Source organism: Perna viridis, chromosome 5, assembly GCF_037379345.1.
Source record: "Perna viridis isolate PV_CMFRI_1.1 ecotype Kerala chromosome 5, ASM3737934v1, whole genome shotgun sequence".
Taxonomy (NCBI): domain Eukaryota; kingdom Metazoa; phylum Mollusca; class Bivalvia; order Mytilida; family Mytilidae; genus Perna; species Perna viridis.
Genome location: NC_142449.1, coordinates 14,485,942 through 14,504,630, shown reverse-complemented (window position 1 = coordinate 14,504,630; position 18,689 = coordinate 14,485,942). Strand labels below are relative to the sequence as shown.

At 34.3% G+C, this 18,689-nt stretch overlaps 2 protein-coding genes across 2 annotated transcripts; one reads left to right on the top strand and one right to left on the bottom strand.

Annotated features, from left to right (window-relative positions):
* Nucleotides 1–3,190: 3,190 nt before the first annotated feature.
* Nucleotides 3,191–7,118, top strand: LOC148616164 (uncharacterized). The gene has a single exon (XM_088582905.1). The coding sequence runs from the start codon at nt 3,207–3,209 to the stop codon at nt 5,268–5,270; it is 2,064 nt and encodes a 687-aa protein (XP_088439031.1). The 5' UTR covers nt 3,191–3,206; the 3' UTR covers nt 5,271–7,118.
* A 7,143-nt stretch (nt 7,119–14,261) lies between these two features.
* LOC148616163 (uncharacterized) lies at nt 14,262–16,187 on the bottom strand. The gene is made up of 2 exons (XM_088582904.1): nt 15,859–16,187; nt 14,262–15,437 (listed from the first exon to the last, which is right to left on the bottom strand). Exon 2 carries the CDS (start codon nt 15,177–15,179, stop codon nt 14,262–14,264), a length of 918 nt encoding a protein of 305 aa, XP_088439030.1. The 5' UTR covers nt 15,180–15,437; nt 15,859–16,187.
* Between the last annotated feature and the right edge of the window lie 2,502 nt (nt 16,188–18,689).

Below are 18,689 nucleotides of genomic sequence, written 5' to 3'. Positions count from 1 at the left end.
TATATGAAACTTTGCACAGATGTTCCTTATGGTATCTTACACAAAAATGTTTTGATTTTTGATCCGCCTTATATCTTTATATTTATATCTTGACCTACACTTAGAGATCGATGAAGGAAAACTATTGACCAAACTATACGACAAACGCGATGACTTTCCATTCTGTATTGTCAACTTTCTTTTCATCTACAGCAACACTCCTTGGGTACCTATATGTCAATATTGTTTTTAACCTGGCCAATATGATGTATTGTATTGAACGGGTAAAAGTCGTATTGGAAGGCTAAATCCGGTAAGATTATTAATTTACATATTTTGAATAATTACATTTGTCTAAAGAAAATTACATGGTTTGATACATTTTGAAAGGCTGCCAAGAAATCTATAAAATAGCGGAACAAAAAACGGTAGATTGCATGGGAATATTGCACGGCGGCTAAATATAGTCGCGTATATTTTTATCGGCCAATCATATTTTATTTACGGTGCTTTCACACACACACACACACACACACACACACAGAATTGTTTTCACTCATTTCATAAGAAAGTTAAAAAATATATAGTATGTCAAAAGAAACAATGATCTAATCAGTACATGTAGTATGTAAAAAAAGGCTGAACGCTGACACGCGACTGATATTCTGGTTGGGACTAAGTCGATATGTTGTTTCTAAACACTTTCATATCTGTGCAAAAAACTAAAATTTTTAAAAAATTAAAAAATAATGATATAACAGTTGCAGCCTTTCCAGCGAGTCGATACGGTGTGTATATCGACCTATCATCGATATATCATCGTATCAACTCACAAAAGGCTATAATTGTATATTGGTGCACTTTTGTATTTAGTATCGTATTGGCCGTTTTGGTAATATCTTGGTTAATATTCGAGCGTTAGTCAATTACACAATAGTACAGTGTACATATGGAATTTTCATATCACAACTCACACGTTTAGACTTGCTACAAGTCTCTCTGTAATGTATTTTTATTTGATTAAATATCATTACTATCAAATATTCATTCACTATCCAACTGCTGTACAGAGAGACTTGTATAATCTGCAGTGTCCATAATTGAGGCCAGAAAATTTAGCAAAAAAAATTCATTGCAACTGTCACCTTAGTAATAAAAATGTACTTAAAACCCAAACATCACTGATAGTTATATGATAAGGGTGATAATGACCATGTTATTCTAACATTCCTAAGCTATGTAACAATTAGTATATATTTTGTGCTTATGGATTCCGATGTTCCTTTAACATCTGAAAAGAAATGTCTTTATATTGACTATACACCAACAACAAAACAATTAGTATGTGTATTATGTGGTGATAAAGTTGTAAAAAGAGAGTATAGAAGAAAGTTATTTCATGGTAGTACAAAAACAGAATTTTGTCATCTTATTGAAAGGCACTTGGATATTTCTATTTGTCAAGATTTACATACTGATATTTTATGTAGAAAGTGCCTCAGAAATGTTCAAAAACTTGAAGAAACAATTAAATTATTAAAAGACTCGTATAACAAAACATTGGTAAAATTGCAACATTCCCATGGAAAGGAAAATCCTATTCACTCTAAACTGGTTGATAAAACAATCATACACTGTATAACCAAGTCTGCATTCCTAGTTATCAGAAGCAATTAATTTTATGAGTGAACTGTGGAAGAGCAGTGACAAGATTAAGTGGTCTATTTATAGGTGACCAGAATATGGTCACAGGCTCTGCAGATTATACAAGTCTCTCTGTACAGCAGTTGGATAGTGAATGAATATTTGACAGTAATGATATTTAATCAAATAAAATATATATTACAGAGAGACTTGTAGCAAGTCTACTCACACGTTATACCAGAGCTTGTCGTAACTACACAGACTTCTTGTATGGCGCGAGACTTCTTACAATTAGGCTTCTGGAACAGGTTATGTTGCTACAAGATTGAAGTCATCAATACAAAAGTTTTGTGTTGGTCATCATGAACTCGTGGATCGTTACGGTGTATCCATTTGCACCATGAAAACTGATTTGTTCAACGTGTCATAGTTTTCCTTTCTTCTTTCGTCTATCCCGGACTTGACTTTTCATGAGCAATTCGGCGGGTGTTTCTAGGAAAGCAGAGCACGTTTACCCTATAGGTGCACCTAGTACATGCTCCCAGTTTTTAGTGGAGTCCGTGTGTGTGTGATAGTCGAGGCTTCGCGTTGTGTGACTTAATAGCAGGGCGTAGCAAGAAGCGTTTTCCATTGCTATTAAGATTTTATTTTTGTTCAGTGAGCGTTACATATATAAATCACGTCACAAATAAAGCGGCCGCGCCGTGAAAAGCGACGTTAATATTACGTCCAATTTACAACTGGACCATGCTACCAGTTTTTGCAGAGTCCGAGTTGCTCATATACTTTTGTTACTGTTTATGTATTATTTTTGTTTATTTATGTTCTTTTAGTTGTGTTTGAGACCTGTCTTCGCTGAAAAATCCATGATAATTGAATGACATATTTTGAATTTATTGCCCTTTTTGTGCTTATTTACTTTTTTGTAGTTTTGGTTATTTATTTGAAAAGTATAGCAGCTAGCTTGATAATTCAAACTGTATTAACAATATAATGACAATTACGATCCATTATTGGTGCATTTTATTTTTTAAAGGTCGATTATTCTTAGAGTTACGGGCCTTGATGTACTAATTCATCTACTTATTGATATCAATAAATCATTTATGCACATGTTGATGAATATTTATCAACATGTTATTAAATATTTATTAATACGTTAATAAATATTTATTAACATGTTATTTAATAATCACTGATATCAAGAAATGGGGAATAAATTCCACAACGGCTTGCCGTACGTCCGTGTCTTACAAATTACATGAAATTCAACGATGTGTAATGTTTACTCACTATTCGGTAATTCAGTCTTTAAAACATTATCGGTGTTGACATACATATTCATTGTTTCGTTTCGCTTTTAGTTTCGTTTATTACGTTCGTAACTTTACATAAACTTATTTATTTTCACGGGGAGCGCTTCGTATATCCGATCAATTGACCTGTGATATATCGATTCAAATTATAATACACAATAATTATTGATATTAATAGTTATTTATTTTTGTTATTTATTAAGTGAATGGTTTGTGACAAATTATTTTTTCATGTTGAGTTCGAAACTCACGTGTACACAATTTAAAATGGCAACTGATGTTTTGTTGACAAAAAGATTCACAGCGACGGATTATTCTTCTTCTCTTTTACAACAGTTATTCCACCAGAAGAATGAACGTATTTTTTGTGATGTTATTCTTCGAGTCGGTGACAAACAAATTCATGCCCATTCTAATGTACTTTCTGCTGCAAGTTCATATTTTGGAGCTTTCCTTGGTCGTGGGCCAGATAGTCCCAGGGCATTCTGTCAAAAAACGCCACAAATAATCGAAATTATGATTGAAGGAAGTGGTGAGAAATCAGGCTACATAGAAGCAGTTTCATTGATAGTTGACTTTATGTATAGCGGGGAAATAAAGCTTGCCCCAAACGTTATTTCTCAAGTTAACGAAATGGCAAAAATAATGAAGATGGGCAAAATATTAGACTTTTGTAAATCATTTGCTTTGAAAGAGGACTGTGTTGAGACTAACTGTCATTCTGTTGAAAGTCAAACTGAATTTCTCATTTTACGTAGTATTGGAATTCAAACTGAGAAAGAATCAAAATCGGGGACACCAGAAAAGTCTGCTACTTATATGGTAGATGCGGAAACATCTGAAATTGCTAGCAAGTGCAAAAAATTTTTTCCAAAAAGTAAGGTTTATTTACTAGACATGTCTAAAACAAAAAGTGACAAAATGATCAATAATGACAAAAATAAAGTGCCAACAAAATCTGAATCAAATGGGTCCAGTACTGGTGCAGTAAGTGAAACCATAATTGAAGAGATGAGTGACATTAAAACTGAACCTTATGAATTAGCAGGTTCCAATTATGTTCCCACAAATGTTAGATTTCCCCAACGCAAAAATAGAGGGAAACGTCCATCAAAATATTTATTTGACAACAGTAAATATGAGGAAAATGAAAGTGATACTGAAGTGAAGACATTGAATGATCAGAACACAGAGAATGGTTGTTTGGAACCTCATCCTGTTCAGCTTTTAAAAATTACCAATGATGGAGAGGTCCAAAGTGCAAAAGAAATTGTTTATAAATGTGCATATTGTCCCTATTCAACAAATTCACCATTCAGACTAAAAAGGCACAAAGATGTGCATGAAAGTGTAAAAGAAAAGCTTGATGGGAAAGAGAAAATTTACAAATGTGAAAGATGTGATTTTACCACTGACCAGTATAAGTATTTACAGGTGCACTTTAGAGGACACTTAAAGGTTATAAATATTTGTAGATTCTGTGATTATGAAGCAGAGAATTTAGAATCATTGCTTGAGCATCAGAAAATTCACAAGCCACCTCTAAGATATCATTGTCCCTTTTGTGATAACAAATACAAAACAAGAGCACAGCTCAATGTCCATCTACCAAAACATTTAGATGTAAAGCCTTTTGTTTGTGAGGTTTGTCAGATGGGATTTAAATGGAAACATGCTCTCAAAATGCATATGACAACTCACAGTTCCAGTAAAGACCATTTATGTGATGTTTGTGGTTTTAGGACTGCTTACAGAAGTCAACTCAAAGCACATAGGCTCATACACACTGGTGAAACATTTAAATGTGAATTTCCAAACTGCAAATTCCAGTGCATTAAGAAACAGAGTTTGAAATATCATAGGTTGACACATACCCAAGAAAAGCCTCATCAATGTGAAATTTGTGGGCAAAGTTTTTCCTTGGTTAAAAATTTGAAAAGGCATGCTCTTCTTCACAGTGATAAGCGACCATATAAATGTACTTTCAATTCAGATTGTAATTTTGCTACAACTAGGTATGATAAACTTAAAGATCATTTACTAAAAATTCATGGTTCAGGGCAACCACCTAATAAAAAGTTTAGACTCTCAGACTATCCAAAAAGCCTTGTTCCGCCTCCTGAAGCTGACAAAAGGGAAACAACAGAAACACCATTTGTTGGTGAAGTTATTCACATTGATAGTTCTCAGTTAAATGTTGAACATTTTACAGTTAATAGCATGCAAAACAAGATTTATGTTCAACAACCTGATGGTGAAGTATGTCCTGTGACACTGGTTGCTTCTAGCTTTGATCTACCCACTCAACTAATTACAAAACTTGATGGTTGAAAGCTATTTTCCATTTTTTTAAGTTCAAATGAGTGTTTTTGTACTTATCCTCATCTTTAGATGTAAATTTTGTATCATTTAAAATGGGAATGACAATACTATTGACCATACAATTGTTTACTTTCAAGTTAAAAAAAATGAGTTGTTGACATATCTACATGTCATCTACACTTGTACAGCCCATTTGAGTTTAATAAATCTTTGAAAAAAAAATCTTAAAAATTCATTTGTCAAAATATTTTTAACTTATCTATTGATGTGCTTTTCTACAGTACATACAAACTCTGCAAAATATTCAGAATTTTATCTCAACAACAATAATAGAAAACACATCCCTAGTAGCCTTAAATACTACCGTATAGTTTATATTTTATATATTTATATTCTATTTTATATGCTTAATATTACAAGAGCTGTATGAAATTTCAGGTAAATTACTTCTTTGTGACACCAACACATTTCAATCTGTAAGTAATCAAGGGAACCAAGATTCAAGCGGTTTTCAAAAAATGTTTATTACAAGAATAAAAACAAGACTTCAGAAGTGTTATATATACATGTACTGCAACTGACTATCTCAAAACACGAGTTCTAATCCTGTAATGACACCTATGGATATTAAAATTACAGTGTGACCTACATGTAGCTTTGTCGTGTTATTTAGCCAGAGCTTTTTCTTCATATTTACATGAACATCAAATATTCAACAAATAAACAGACAAAATTAAAATCTTACAGGAATTTCCAAGGTCTGTTGAGATAAAGTTCTTAACATATTTCCCAGAAAAACACATGCACTGCAGTTAAAAAAAAATTCTCGAAGATGTTATAAAACTCAAACCTAATATACAATATGTAACATTATTTTGAAAAAATAATATGTACATACATGTACATGTACCATGTACATTCTATATGAACAGTACAATGTACATGTACCTTGAACAGTTACATTATTTTTACAATATTCACTTATAGTGCTCAGTCGCATTATATTCTATTACAACTACTACTCCACAACTAGTGTTAGATTATACTAAGACAAAATAAGATCAGATTTGTATTAAAATGTATGTGTATTCAAGGTTGCTTTATATGTATTTCAAATTACTGTGTTTCTGGTAAGGTCTACAAAATAAGCAGTTTTTTTTTTAATACAGTAGATGATGCTTATGTTTAACCTTTCAGGTGAACATGCTGTTTATGGTTGCATTTTTAAAATATAAATTTAAAGGTACATGTAGAATCCTCCTCCTTATTTTTTTTTTTATATTATTTTCATTACACAGGCCATAACAATCAGTTTGGGTGAAAAATGAATTTTGTTTTCTCCTTCTGTCAAGACTAGCATGGTACACATGTCTGTTTTTTTTTGTCACCAAGTTCTGTTTAGAATGAATGCTTTGTATTGGAATGGTTGTTATGATTGGGTGCTCAGTGGTAATGTACATGTACTTCATTTAAAACTGCTATAATTTTTTTTCAATTATAATTACAGCTGCCTGATTCTAATAAATAGCTGTTTTTTATATTTAATACATTGTTGTTTTATTGTCTTAACCATATGAGCAAGCAGTGTTTTATCAAACTGGAAAGATGCAAAAGTACATGTACATTCCTGATTTTGTTTGTGTTGGACGATTTTTGTTTAATATTTTGTTTTCATTTTGATATTTCAGAAAATATTTTACATTTTTTAAAGTTCTAAAATATGGTGAAAGTTTATTTTATCTTAACGAAGAATGGGCTAGTTTATGCTAATTGTATCTGTAAAATAAATTCATTGTTGATTTTATTTATATGTAAACATTGATACCACATTTATTTTAGTAAATTGTCATCCCTACACATTTTATTTTTAAAGTTATTATTTCTGCAAGTATGTATTGGTTCAACCAAAGACCTATAATTAATTAACTGGTCTAGTTCAACTGACCAAGAAAAGGTTGTGATTGGATAATATGAAAAGGAAATCGGAAGAACTAGGATTTGTACATTTAATCCAAGGACAACAAAAAGACAAGGTGAATAGACACGCACAACAAAGACACGTAATGACCAAAATAACACGCACATACAAGTTGAAACAAAAGTACCAGACTTAATTAAAAACTGGAAACATGGACCAGTTGTATCGTCAGGGAAAACGTCCTCTGCTTCACTACAAACACCCACTAAGTTGCTTATTAAATGTGACGCCTGGCGAAGGAGGAAGGGATAAATATGACATCGTGAACTAGGTACAGATAGATGCACTACCAGAAAACATTTTAGTGATGACTTTTTCTTGTAGCAGCACAGCCCTTTTCCTTAAGCATAATCGCGCTACAGAAAGTCCGCATAGTTTAGAAAAGCCCTGGCATAACATATGATTTGTGACATGAAACTCCAGCAGATGTTGAGGGAATGTCACAGACGAAACGAAAGTTGACGATACAAAACGAAAAGTCATCGCGTTTGTCGTAAAGTATGACCATCGATAATTACATGTAAGTGAAGGTCAAGATATGAGGCTTACTAAACTGTCGGTACTGTCCTTTATCTCAAGTACTAGTAGATACAAGATATAAAATACTCGAATCTATGATTGTTTAAAGTCTTTTTTTTCACAAAAAGTCTATATAGCGGAAATTGAGATCGAAGGATCTAGCTCAACGATTTTTTTCCTTTAGGATAAAATCAGCTACATGTATGAACTCCGCCTCATAAGAGTGAAGGAATAGATTAGCGAATAGCGGAGCACAATTTGTTCCTATTCGGCATTGGAATGCCGAGTGTCTGTTGAAAAAATACGAAAATATAGTTCCCACGATGGTTGGAGAAAGTTGCAGATGAGTTTTTTTCTTTTACTGATTCCAATTTCCTTGAGAAGAAAGCCGAATTCCTTTATCAGAGTTGCATAACTCCTAACTAATTATATATTCAAAAACCGAAAATAAACACTAGTTATATAGGTAGATAATCAAATCAGTCCGCTTACTAAGTACTGTCCGTGCTATCCTCCTAGACAGTTGTGTACGATGGAATTCGCATTTATTGTTCGGTTCACACTGCCGACCAAATCAACCCGACAAAATAATGTTCCCAGTCCCTTAACTTTTGATTTTCTCTCGTTGCCCCTTTCAACGATCGGTCGGGGTTTTTCTAGAATATTTTGTAGTGCTAGTATGTGTTAGAAGAAAATTAGTTAAAAACAAACTTTATATCATTTGAAATACATATGTCATATACATTTCTTTGAAACAAAAAAATAGTGGGTTAAAATTTACCCTGTACATGACACTTACATCATAGAATCTGCCTGATTTGAACATGGACAGCCTTTTAAAACCAGGTACAATGTATAACGCTTCCTATACCAATTAATACACTTGCTGAAATAAGCAACAAATATAGACGTGTACGATTAAGATGAACGAGATCACTGCAAGATGTTTATCAAAATTTAAATCCATTCGATACCCGAGGTATTCTCAACGTGATTGTGAACGAAACTCGCCTACTAAGAAGAAAATAAGACTTTGATCCCATTTTGTCCCGAATTCCTATGCGGTTTTCGAAAAAAAAACGGAACATTCAATTTATGGTATGGAATCTATTGCTACGATTTCATAGAGATCCACAACATTATGAGGAAAGAAAATGTCTGCATGGTTTTTCCATTTTGGTTGTCGCCTGAATATAGCTGAAATATTGCTGCTTGGGCGTTAAACCCCAACAATCAATCAATCCATTTTTGTCCCCAATCGATAAGCGGCTATGACCACAACTCAAAAATCAATCCTAACATATACCCCATGAAAAAAATTCATCGCTTGGCTTGGCAATTTATTAGCTTGCGCCCACCCCACCTTAAAAATGAAGTATACGGGAAACGTTTGTAGGCGAATTTCGTTCACAAATTCACGTTGAGAATATCCGGGCATCAGATGTAAACCCAGAAGTTGGATATTCTTCTCTTGCAATGGCCTCATTTATCTTATTCGTGCACGTCTATATATGATGTGTGACCAAGTGGGGCGTGTTGGTAAATGCTGGCCCAAATATAACACGAATGTGGAACTACTTTTATTAACACATAGAAGGCATTGAAAGATCTACAAAATAGAGAACAAAAGGAATAATGAATAAATATACAAAATAGACCAATTATTGTCAAATACATGCAAAGCATAGAAAATCATTGCAAATATTCAAACAACTTGCATAAATCAAATTCATTTGCATGTTCAAAACAATTCAACTTAACGAACACACGAAAAGAACACAAATCATCAATTGAATATTTAAATGTAATACCCACAGTTAACTATAATTGTACACAACTGACCATTTAAAGTCCTTTATAAGTACTCACTATAACAAGGTATAACATTAAATCAATTAAACTGATTCAATGATCTGCAAAATCAATAAAACAAATTGAAATAAAACATTGAAATACAAAAATGCTTTAAATGCAAAGTGCCAGTACGAAAAATGAAAAGTAAGAACATGAAAAAGTAACATCATAAATACCTTATCTGCTGGCTATACTTCTAACAATTAAAAGCGGACATTCATCTTGGCCTCCCAGTTCCACATTGAAATACTATAAAAAGTTCTGAGTATTTATACCAAAATATAGTACTACTCACAAGTGGAAAAACTAGAACATCCAACCTCTAAATATATTAAATCCAATAACAACCAGTGAGCAGATTTTCAGCACAATGCGAAGAAAATGCAAAATGCAACGAAGCGTAGAGTAACTCAGACCACTGTAGAGAACAGATCAAAATTTCGAAAGAAATATAAGTCAATAAATGGAAAACAATAATTATTTTGATAAGTAAAAATCAGCTTGTCCACATACTCCCCAGCTGAAATGTTATCGTCTCGATAAACAATACCAAAAATTAACTCCACATACTCCCAAATAATAGGAACAATAGTAAAATGACAACATACATTTACCATAATCAAAATGATAAATTGAAGAGTCAACAGCACTACAAATCACATTGTATTAAAATTACTAACTTTTGTAAGCAGTTTACTTTGCTAATAAATACTAACTACAATAAACAGCACATGGTAGTCTATTCGGATTAGAATGTTTACCAGCATTTATCCTCGTACTTCGTCTCGGTACCATCAGAGTATCATCATCATCACCGTCGCTCGAATCGTACGGAGTAAGTTCATCACAATCCGGCCGACACTTCAACACATGTTGACGATTCAGCGTCCTGGATATACCAGCTCCATCACTAGGTTCAACGACAACGGTATTTTCGGATGATCTTACCACTCGGTAAACGGCGGAGTCCCAAGTGTCTTGAATCTTGTTACGCCCATGTACGCCACGATTCCTGATGTAAACCGAATCTCCCTCACGGATTTCAGGATTAAAATGTCTCTTGTCGTGCTGTTCCTTCCTGTACGATGCACGGTCTTTCATCTGCTCCCCAGCTTTTTCGTGAGCATATCGTAGACGATTCTGATGTTCAACAATCCATTCATCTAAAAGAACTTCAGAGTCATTAGATTCATTATTGCACAACAAAAAATCAACAGCTAATTTTGGATGCCGTCCGAACAATAGATAATACGGACTGTAACCAGTTGATGAATTCATTGATACATTGTACGAAAATACAAGTTCTGGTAAATATTTCGGCCAATTTTTCTTTTTGTCAACAGGTAACGATTTTAAAAGATTGTGTAGAGTTCTGTTAAATCGTTCACATTGAGCATTTCCTTCCGGGTGATACGGTGTTGTACGAGTGCGATTAATGTTGTACAGTTTACAAAGCTGGCGAATAACGTCAGATTCGAAATTCCGACCTTGATCGGAGTGTAAGCGCTCAGGTACCCCATAAATGCAAAACCACTCGGTCAATAAAACGTTTGCAACGGTGTCTGCTTTTTGATCCTTCGTGGGAATTGCCCTAGTAAATTTTGTAAAAATATCAGTCATTACCAAAACATTCTCTTTGCCATGTGCTGGTTCAAGTATGGTAAAGTCAATTGCTAAAATTTGTAACGGTTTGTTGGCAATGAGGTGCCCCATAGCTGGTCGAATACTAGGTTGCGGCATTTTTGAAATCACACAACGTCTACAATTCTTACAATAATCTTTAATTGTGTTAAACATACCTGGCCAATAGCATCTGGTCCGTATGGTGGTAAACGTACGTTCAATCCCTTGATGTCCTAAATCGTCATGGCACTTTCTCAATACTTTGTCCCTCAGAACAACTGGCAAAATCAACTGGTTTATCTCACCATTTATCGGATCACGTATCCTTCTATAAAATATACCATTTACAACAATCATTCTGTCCCATTGACGTAAAAGAGTAACTAAATTTCTATCTAACTTGTGTATTTCTGACCGTGAAGGTTTAACCTTAGTGTTCCAAATTGCAATAAATTTACTTATTACTGAATCAGAATTTTGTAAATTTCGAATTTCACCTTTGTCAAAAGTTGGTAAAGTTGTATGAGCTTCTTCAACAAAAACAGTTTGACAGTCTTCAGACCTAACATTCTGAACTACATCACCTGGAACTGCTGTACCGGTAGCAAACTTCTGTAGCAATGTTTTTATATCTTCGGACTTTGCAAGTTCTACCTTATTATGTGTTCTAGACAAAGCGTCAGCATTTAAATTATGCTTTTGTTGTCTATACCTGACATCAAAATCAAACACTGCTAATCGGGACAGCCACCTCTGTTCCTGTGCTGAAAGTTTTGACGTCTGCAAATAACATAATGGATTATTATCGGTATAAACAGTAAACTTAGAACATAATAAATAGTCTCTAAATTTCTCAGTTATCGCCCAAGCTACTGCCAATAGTTCTAACTTTCTAGAACTATAATTGTTCATATTTCGCTCGTTCGGTCTTAATGCTCTACTCGCATAAGCAACAACTCGTAATTTTCCTTCCACATATTGAGATAACACAGCACCTAAGCCTTGCATACTTGCATCGATTTCCAAAACGAATGGTTTATTAAAGTTTGCATATGTCAATATCGGTGCAGAAACTAAGTGTTCTTTCAACGTATCGAACGCTTTTTGACAATCGGTGTTCCAATCTTTTCCAAAAAGTTTACGTGGATGTGGTGTATACTGCTGAGCCAATTGATTCAAAGGAGAAGCAATTTTGCTAAAGTCTCTAATATAACGTCGATAGTAACCAGCTAATCCCAAAAATGATTTCAATTTCTTTACATTTGACGGAACTTCAAAATTTTCTATAGCACTAACCTTGTCAGGATCTGTGTGTATACCATCAGCAGACACCACGTGACCAAGATATCTTACTTCACGCTTGAAAAAATGGCATTTTGAAGGCTTCAGTTTCAGTCCATGCTGTCTTAAACGCTGAAAAACTACTTCAAGACGTTTTAAATGATCATCAAATGTACTAGAAAATGTGATAATGTCATCAAGAAATACAAGCAAAATTTGAAACAGTTCATTTCGAAAACAATGCTGCATTAACCGTTGAAATGTAGCCGGCGCATTGCAGAGTCCGAAAGGCATGCGTAAATACTCGTACAAACCCATAGGAGTAGTAAATGCAGTTTTCTCAATATCATCATCATTCATTGCAATTTGGTTGTAACCAGAAGTCAAGTCCATCGTAGAAAATAGTTTAGCGCCACTGAGAGCATCAAAAGATTCTTCAACTCGCGGAAGCGGAAATGCGTCTTTGTTGGTTTTCGAGTTAAGTAAACGGAAGTCAACACAGAGCCTCAGAGAGTTATCTTTCTTTCTGACCAAAACGATCGGCGAAGCATAAGGGCTGGTGCTTTCACGAATGATCTTATTTTCTAGCAACTTTTTGATATGATTCTTAACTTCCTCATATTGTGTTGGCGGTATACGCCTGTATGGTTGTACGATCGGTTTATCATCTTGCAGCCGAATGGTATGCTTAACGGTAGAAGTGAAACCAACATCATTATCATCTTTTGAGAAAACATCTTTGTATCTATAAAACAACTTTTGAACAGCGTTTAACTCAATTTTGTTAACAGATAGATGGCTTATATCAACCGGCATTTCAAATTGTTTATAATCATCATCAACTTTAGAATTCGGAACATCAGAAAATGGTAAATTACTGTGGAAAATTATTTCTTCAACAGAATCAGTTCGAATGAACTCAATACGTGACCGATTGTTTTGCTCGACTTCTCCTTTCATAAGAATGCCAACTCTTGTTTTTGGTGCAATATAAATGTCATCACTGCCTAGGTTTGCGACTCGAAATGAAAAATGACCACGTTTGACGGTTACAAAAGTGTGTACTACGACTAGTGAACTTGGCAAATGTCCGCTTGATTTTAATGGTTCTATTACGGCATCATATATTCTAGGAAGATTTGGTCCTGTGCCATTTAAAGTAACAACAGACGAAGCAGGTATGCGTACAGGAGAACTAGCGCAAACTTTAGCATAACCAATAGTGTTCAAATGTTCATCTTTAATGCAAGCTTTAAATTGCTCTTTAAGTTTTGAATTTTCCGCAATAGTGGATACTTCTTCGCAAAAGTTCCTGCCAAAATCAAATTCTAAAATGTTTTTACAGCTCCTAATGATATTCATACCTAATAGCCCTGGAACCAATGCCTTCCTTCTTCTTGTGACTGGATCAGTGGAATCTTTCACAATCAATACACCACAGCTTTTCAACGTTTGTCCCATCACTACCATATCAACTTCCACATAACCAATATATGGAATAGAAAGTCCATTTGCAGCCCGAAGCTGCAAAGCTACGTCAGTACGTAATAGAGTACAATCCCGCAGAAATTTATCATAGAACGACTCTGTGACCGAAGAAATAGTAGATCCCGTATCCACTAAACATTTAGCCTCTGTGCCTGCTATGGCAACGGTAACCACCGGACACTTTCCTATCAAATAATCACAATCAACAGAGTCCATATATCCTCCATCTAACATGGGACTCGACACGAAAGATGGCGCTAGTTTCCCTGCTTATTCGGACAATCAGCAACTTTATGACCCGGCCTTTTACACCCAAAGCATAAATTAGAAGAACGTTGTTCATTGTAGGATCTATTCTGACCAGATGGCTTGGAATTGACTGTTTTTGTTAAAGCATCGATCTGCTCACTTTGTTTCCTTACTATCGCGAAAAGCTGATTCATTTTATCATCATTAGAATGCTGATCTTTCAGTACATTTGAATCTACCTGAACTTTCACTTTAGGTACGGGATCATTTATCTCCTCCTCTTCTGACCACATAATCGCTTCTTCGCGGAGACCGAGAAACGTAATGTCTGGATCAGATCTAACTAAACGCTTCAGGTGCTTCCTAAGCATGACATCCTGTACATTTTGGGAAAACTGATCACATAGTGATTTGTCCTTGTTCGGAATCAATGAATCATCTTTTCTAATTACTTTCCGGATTAAATCCATTAGAGCATAAGAATACTCACGTAAGGATTCGCCCTGTCGTTGCACTCTGTCGAGAAAATTTTTCTGCAGCTTTGTGATGTTGTCCTTCCCACCAAATGCATCCTGCAGAACTTTCACAATTCGACTAGGATTCTGTCTAATACCGTTCGATCTATATTTAATTTCTTCCTTGGCTGCACCTTCCAAAAACGAATAAATGAAATCAGCACGCTCCTGACGAGACATTTCACGTGTGCAAGACTCAACATCTTCAAGCCAATCCTCTACGGTCATGTTATATCCGGAAAACTTTGGTACCCTTCTGTCACGCTGAACATATATAACAGAACGTTTCTGGTCGTATAGTTGTTCATCATTCTCCACGTCTTCATTATCATCAGTTGTTTTCATCTGGTTAAGTTGATGCTGTAGTTCAAGAACTTGTCTTTGAAGCGACTTACATGTAGGGCGAGACATCCTTACAGGTATGTTACTCGGCAAACTCCGTGTAGTTCACTTGGTAATGTTCGACATCTTCCGGAATCCTATCAAAATATCGTCTGCTTAATGCCTTTAACCTTGCTTTCCCGCCTTGCCAGCAGTCAATGCCTTCTACATAATTGAATTGTCGACGACGCCATTCTGTGACCAAGTGGGGCGTGTTGGTAAATGCTGGCCCAAATATAACACGAATGTGGAACTACTTTTATTAACACATAGAAGGCATTGAAAGATCTACAAAATAGAGAACAAAAGGAATAATGAATAAATATACAAAATAGACCAATTATTGTCAAATACATGCAAAGCATAGAAAATCATTGCAAATATTCAAACAACTTGCATAAATCAAATTCATTTGCATGTTCAAAACAATTCAACTTAACGAACACACGAAAAGAACACAAATCATCAATTGAATATTTAAATGTAATACCCACAGTTAACTATAATTGTACACAACTGACCATTTAAAGTCCTTTATAAGTACTCACTATAACAAGGTATAACATTAAATCAATTAAACTGATTCAATGATCTGCAAAATCAATAAAACAAATTGAAATAAAACATTGAAATACAAAAATGCTTTAAATGCAAAGTGCCAGTACGAAAAATGAAAAGTAAGAACATGAAAAAGTAACATCATAAATACCTTATCTGCTGGCTATACTTCTAACAATTAAAAGCGGACATTCATCTTGGCCTCCCAGTTCCACATTGAAATACTATAAAAAGTTCTGAGTATTTATACCAAAATATAGTACTACTCACAAGTGGAAAAACTAGAACATCCAACCTCTAAATATATTAAATCCAATAACAACCAGTGAGCAGATTTTCAGCACAATGCGAAGAAAATGCAAAATGCAACGAAGCGTAGAGTAACTCAGACCACTGTAGAGAACAGATCAAAATTTCGAAAGAAATATAAGTCAATAAATGGAAAACAATAATTATTTTGATAAGTAAAAATCAGCTTGTCCACAGATGCATAACCTTTATACACTATTTCAGCAAAATGTATTAATTGGTTTAGGAAGCGTTGTACGTACGATACATTGTTTTAACATGAAAAATCCTTGATGTGGGTTATCCTTCTTTGAATACATTGCAAGGGCAGATCCAGACAATTTGAAAAGGAAGGATGCCAAACGGAGTTCCTCAGGAACTAGGTGCTATGAGATTATTTACCTTTTTTTGTAAATTTTACACATGAAAATTACAAATTTTCAAATTAAAAGAAGGGGTGCCAACCCCCTGCACCCACTGTATCCGCCACTGCATTGGCCAATGATAAATCAGAATGAAAAATATAAATTCACGGCTAGATCAGCATGAATTCAATTTATGTTAAAATCAAAGGATTCCGTAGACCAATTTGAAAAAGGGGTCAATCTTAGAAATAAACTTCAAGTCAGGAATATGTAGTTCATACTACATACTTCTGACTACTTTCAATGAATTCTTATTCAAACCACTGTATTCAAACTCTCCAATTATTGAGTTTCTTAGATATGCTTAGTAAGAGTATTCATACACAATAAAGAACATTAAGTAACTAAAATAATACACACAAAGTAACAAAAGCAAATGAGCAACACGGACTCCACTAAAAAAACTGGATCAGGTGCACCGGTAGGGTAAGCGTCCTCTGTTTTTTTCTAGAAACATCCGCCGAGTTGCTGATAAAAAGTCAAGTCCGGGTAGACGAAAGAGGAAAGGAAAACTATGACACGATGAACACACCTCAGTTTTCAAAATAATTTTGCAAATAAGAGAACACGCAAACACAGGTCCAAATACAACGGTGAACACAAGCTAAAGTTAAAAGAATTAGTAATAAATATTACACAGTACATAGTACGCTCATTAACTAGAGGATACCTCCTCCCTTCATAAAGCATTTAGTCACAATAAAAAAAAACAAAAACAAAACACACACACACACACACACACACACACACACACACACACACACACACACACACACACACACACACACAGACAAGCCCAAATCAACAATAACCTAGCTTTTGTCAAAACACCGAGCGGTTGTGAATAAGTTGTGACAGAAAAGAAAACTTACTAAAATGTATTAAAATCACGTGGTCAAAATATAATTAAGGCCGATGAGTTGATGTCCTTTGAATCAAAAATCGAATCCCATCGATATTGCATGATTATATAAAACAATAAGCAGCTTTGACTAAGAAGTTGCAAAGAGCATTTGCTAAAAAATGTATTAAAATCTTATGGTCAAAATATAAACATGTTGTTAGATAGGAAGTTTCTCTATTCTGAAATAGGATCCCAACGACATACTCATAAGAAAAAAAAAACGAGTGTGAAGATTTAAAAGGAAGTTGTAGAGAAAATTGGAGATGGACGAACGGACACCATGATCATTATATACCTTCCACTTTTTGCGGGTTATAAAATGGCAAGAGGTTTTTTTGTTGGCATTTCTGCCAACGTAGTTACAGGTTAAGACGCTTATAATGTGTAGAATGTGTTTCGGACATTTAAACATTCTTTTTTAGATTTTCAAATTTTCCTCCTTAGCCTATATTGATCAGCTATATTAGGTACATCACTGTCCTTTATAAATGCCTAAATTATGAGTTTTACGGTGTCGGTATGCTGTAAATGAGAATTCTATTTGATAATGGGACCAATTTTTCTAGGGGTGGGGTAATGTTTATTACATTTTTTTGAAAATTCATTATTGACAAATAGTTTCTCATGCTTTATTTATGTAGGAAATTAAATTGTCTATCGAATGATACCAAATTTGAGACGTTTTAGTTGATCAATAACTTGAAGAGACGAATTTATGTGATTTTTTTACTGAAAAATCGAAAATCCCATTTTTCGCTTAAGTGTTACCGCAACTTTCTTGGTACCATTGTAAAGTTTACTTTGTTTTGTAGAAGGAAAAAGTTCCTAGAATAAAAAATAAAACATAAAAATAAAAAGATTTTTGTCTCAACGTAGCCAAAAAAAATTACATAAATGCTTCAGTTTATTTTTTGGCGACGAAAAGATTCGTAAATGGGAGTTATAAGGGTACCTCAAAATCATATTTTGGTTGATGAGTTTGGGGGGGGGGTTGCACAGGGGGTTATCTCAGCCCACATACTAATGTACTAATGTAATCAATATGTGATTTTTTTGTTAATTGTCCTGCCTTCACGGGCGCCTTTAATTGGCAATACATTATTTTGTTTGTTTGCTTGCTTGTCCATATTTTACCCAATTATTAAGGCATCGACATTTGCTGCCTCATCAAGCATCAATTAGACGATCGAGTTTCTGACCAGTTTATACTATCTATTTACAACAATTTGTGTAAAATGGCAATCTTATTTGTTGCTTGATCTGTTCAAACAAGGTTATACCAGGCTAATGATTTTTAGCCAACTTTTTAATTTTGGAAAAATAAGAATATGGCGTGGTGACAAAGAAACGTCTGAAATATGATAA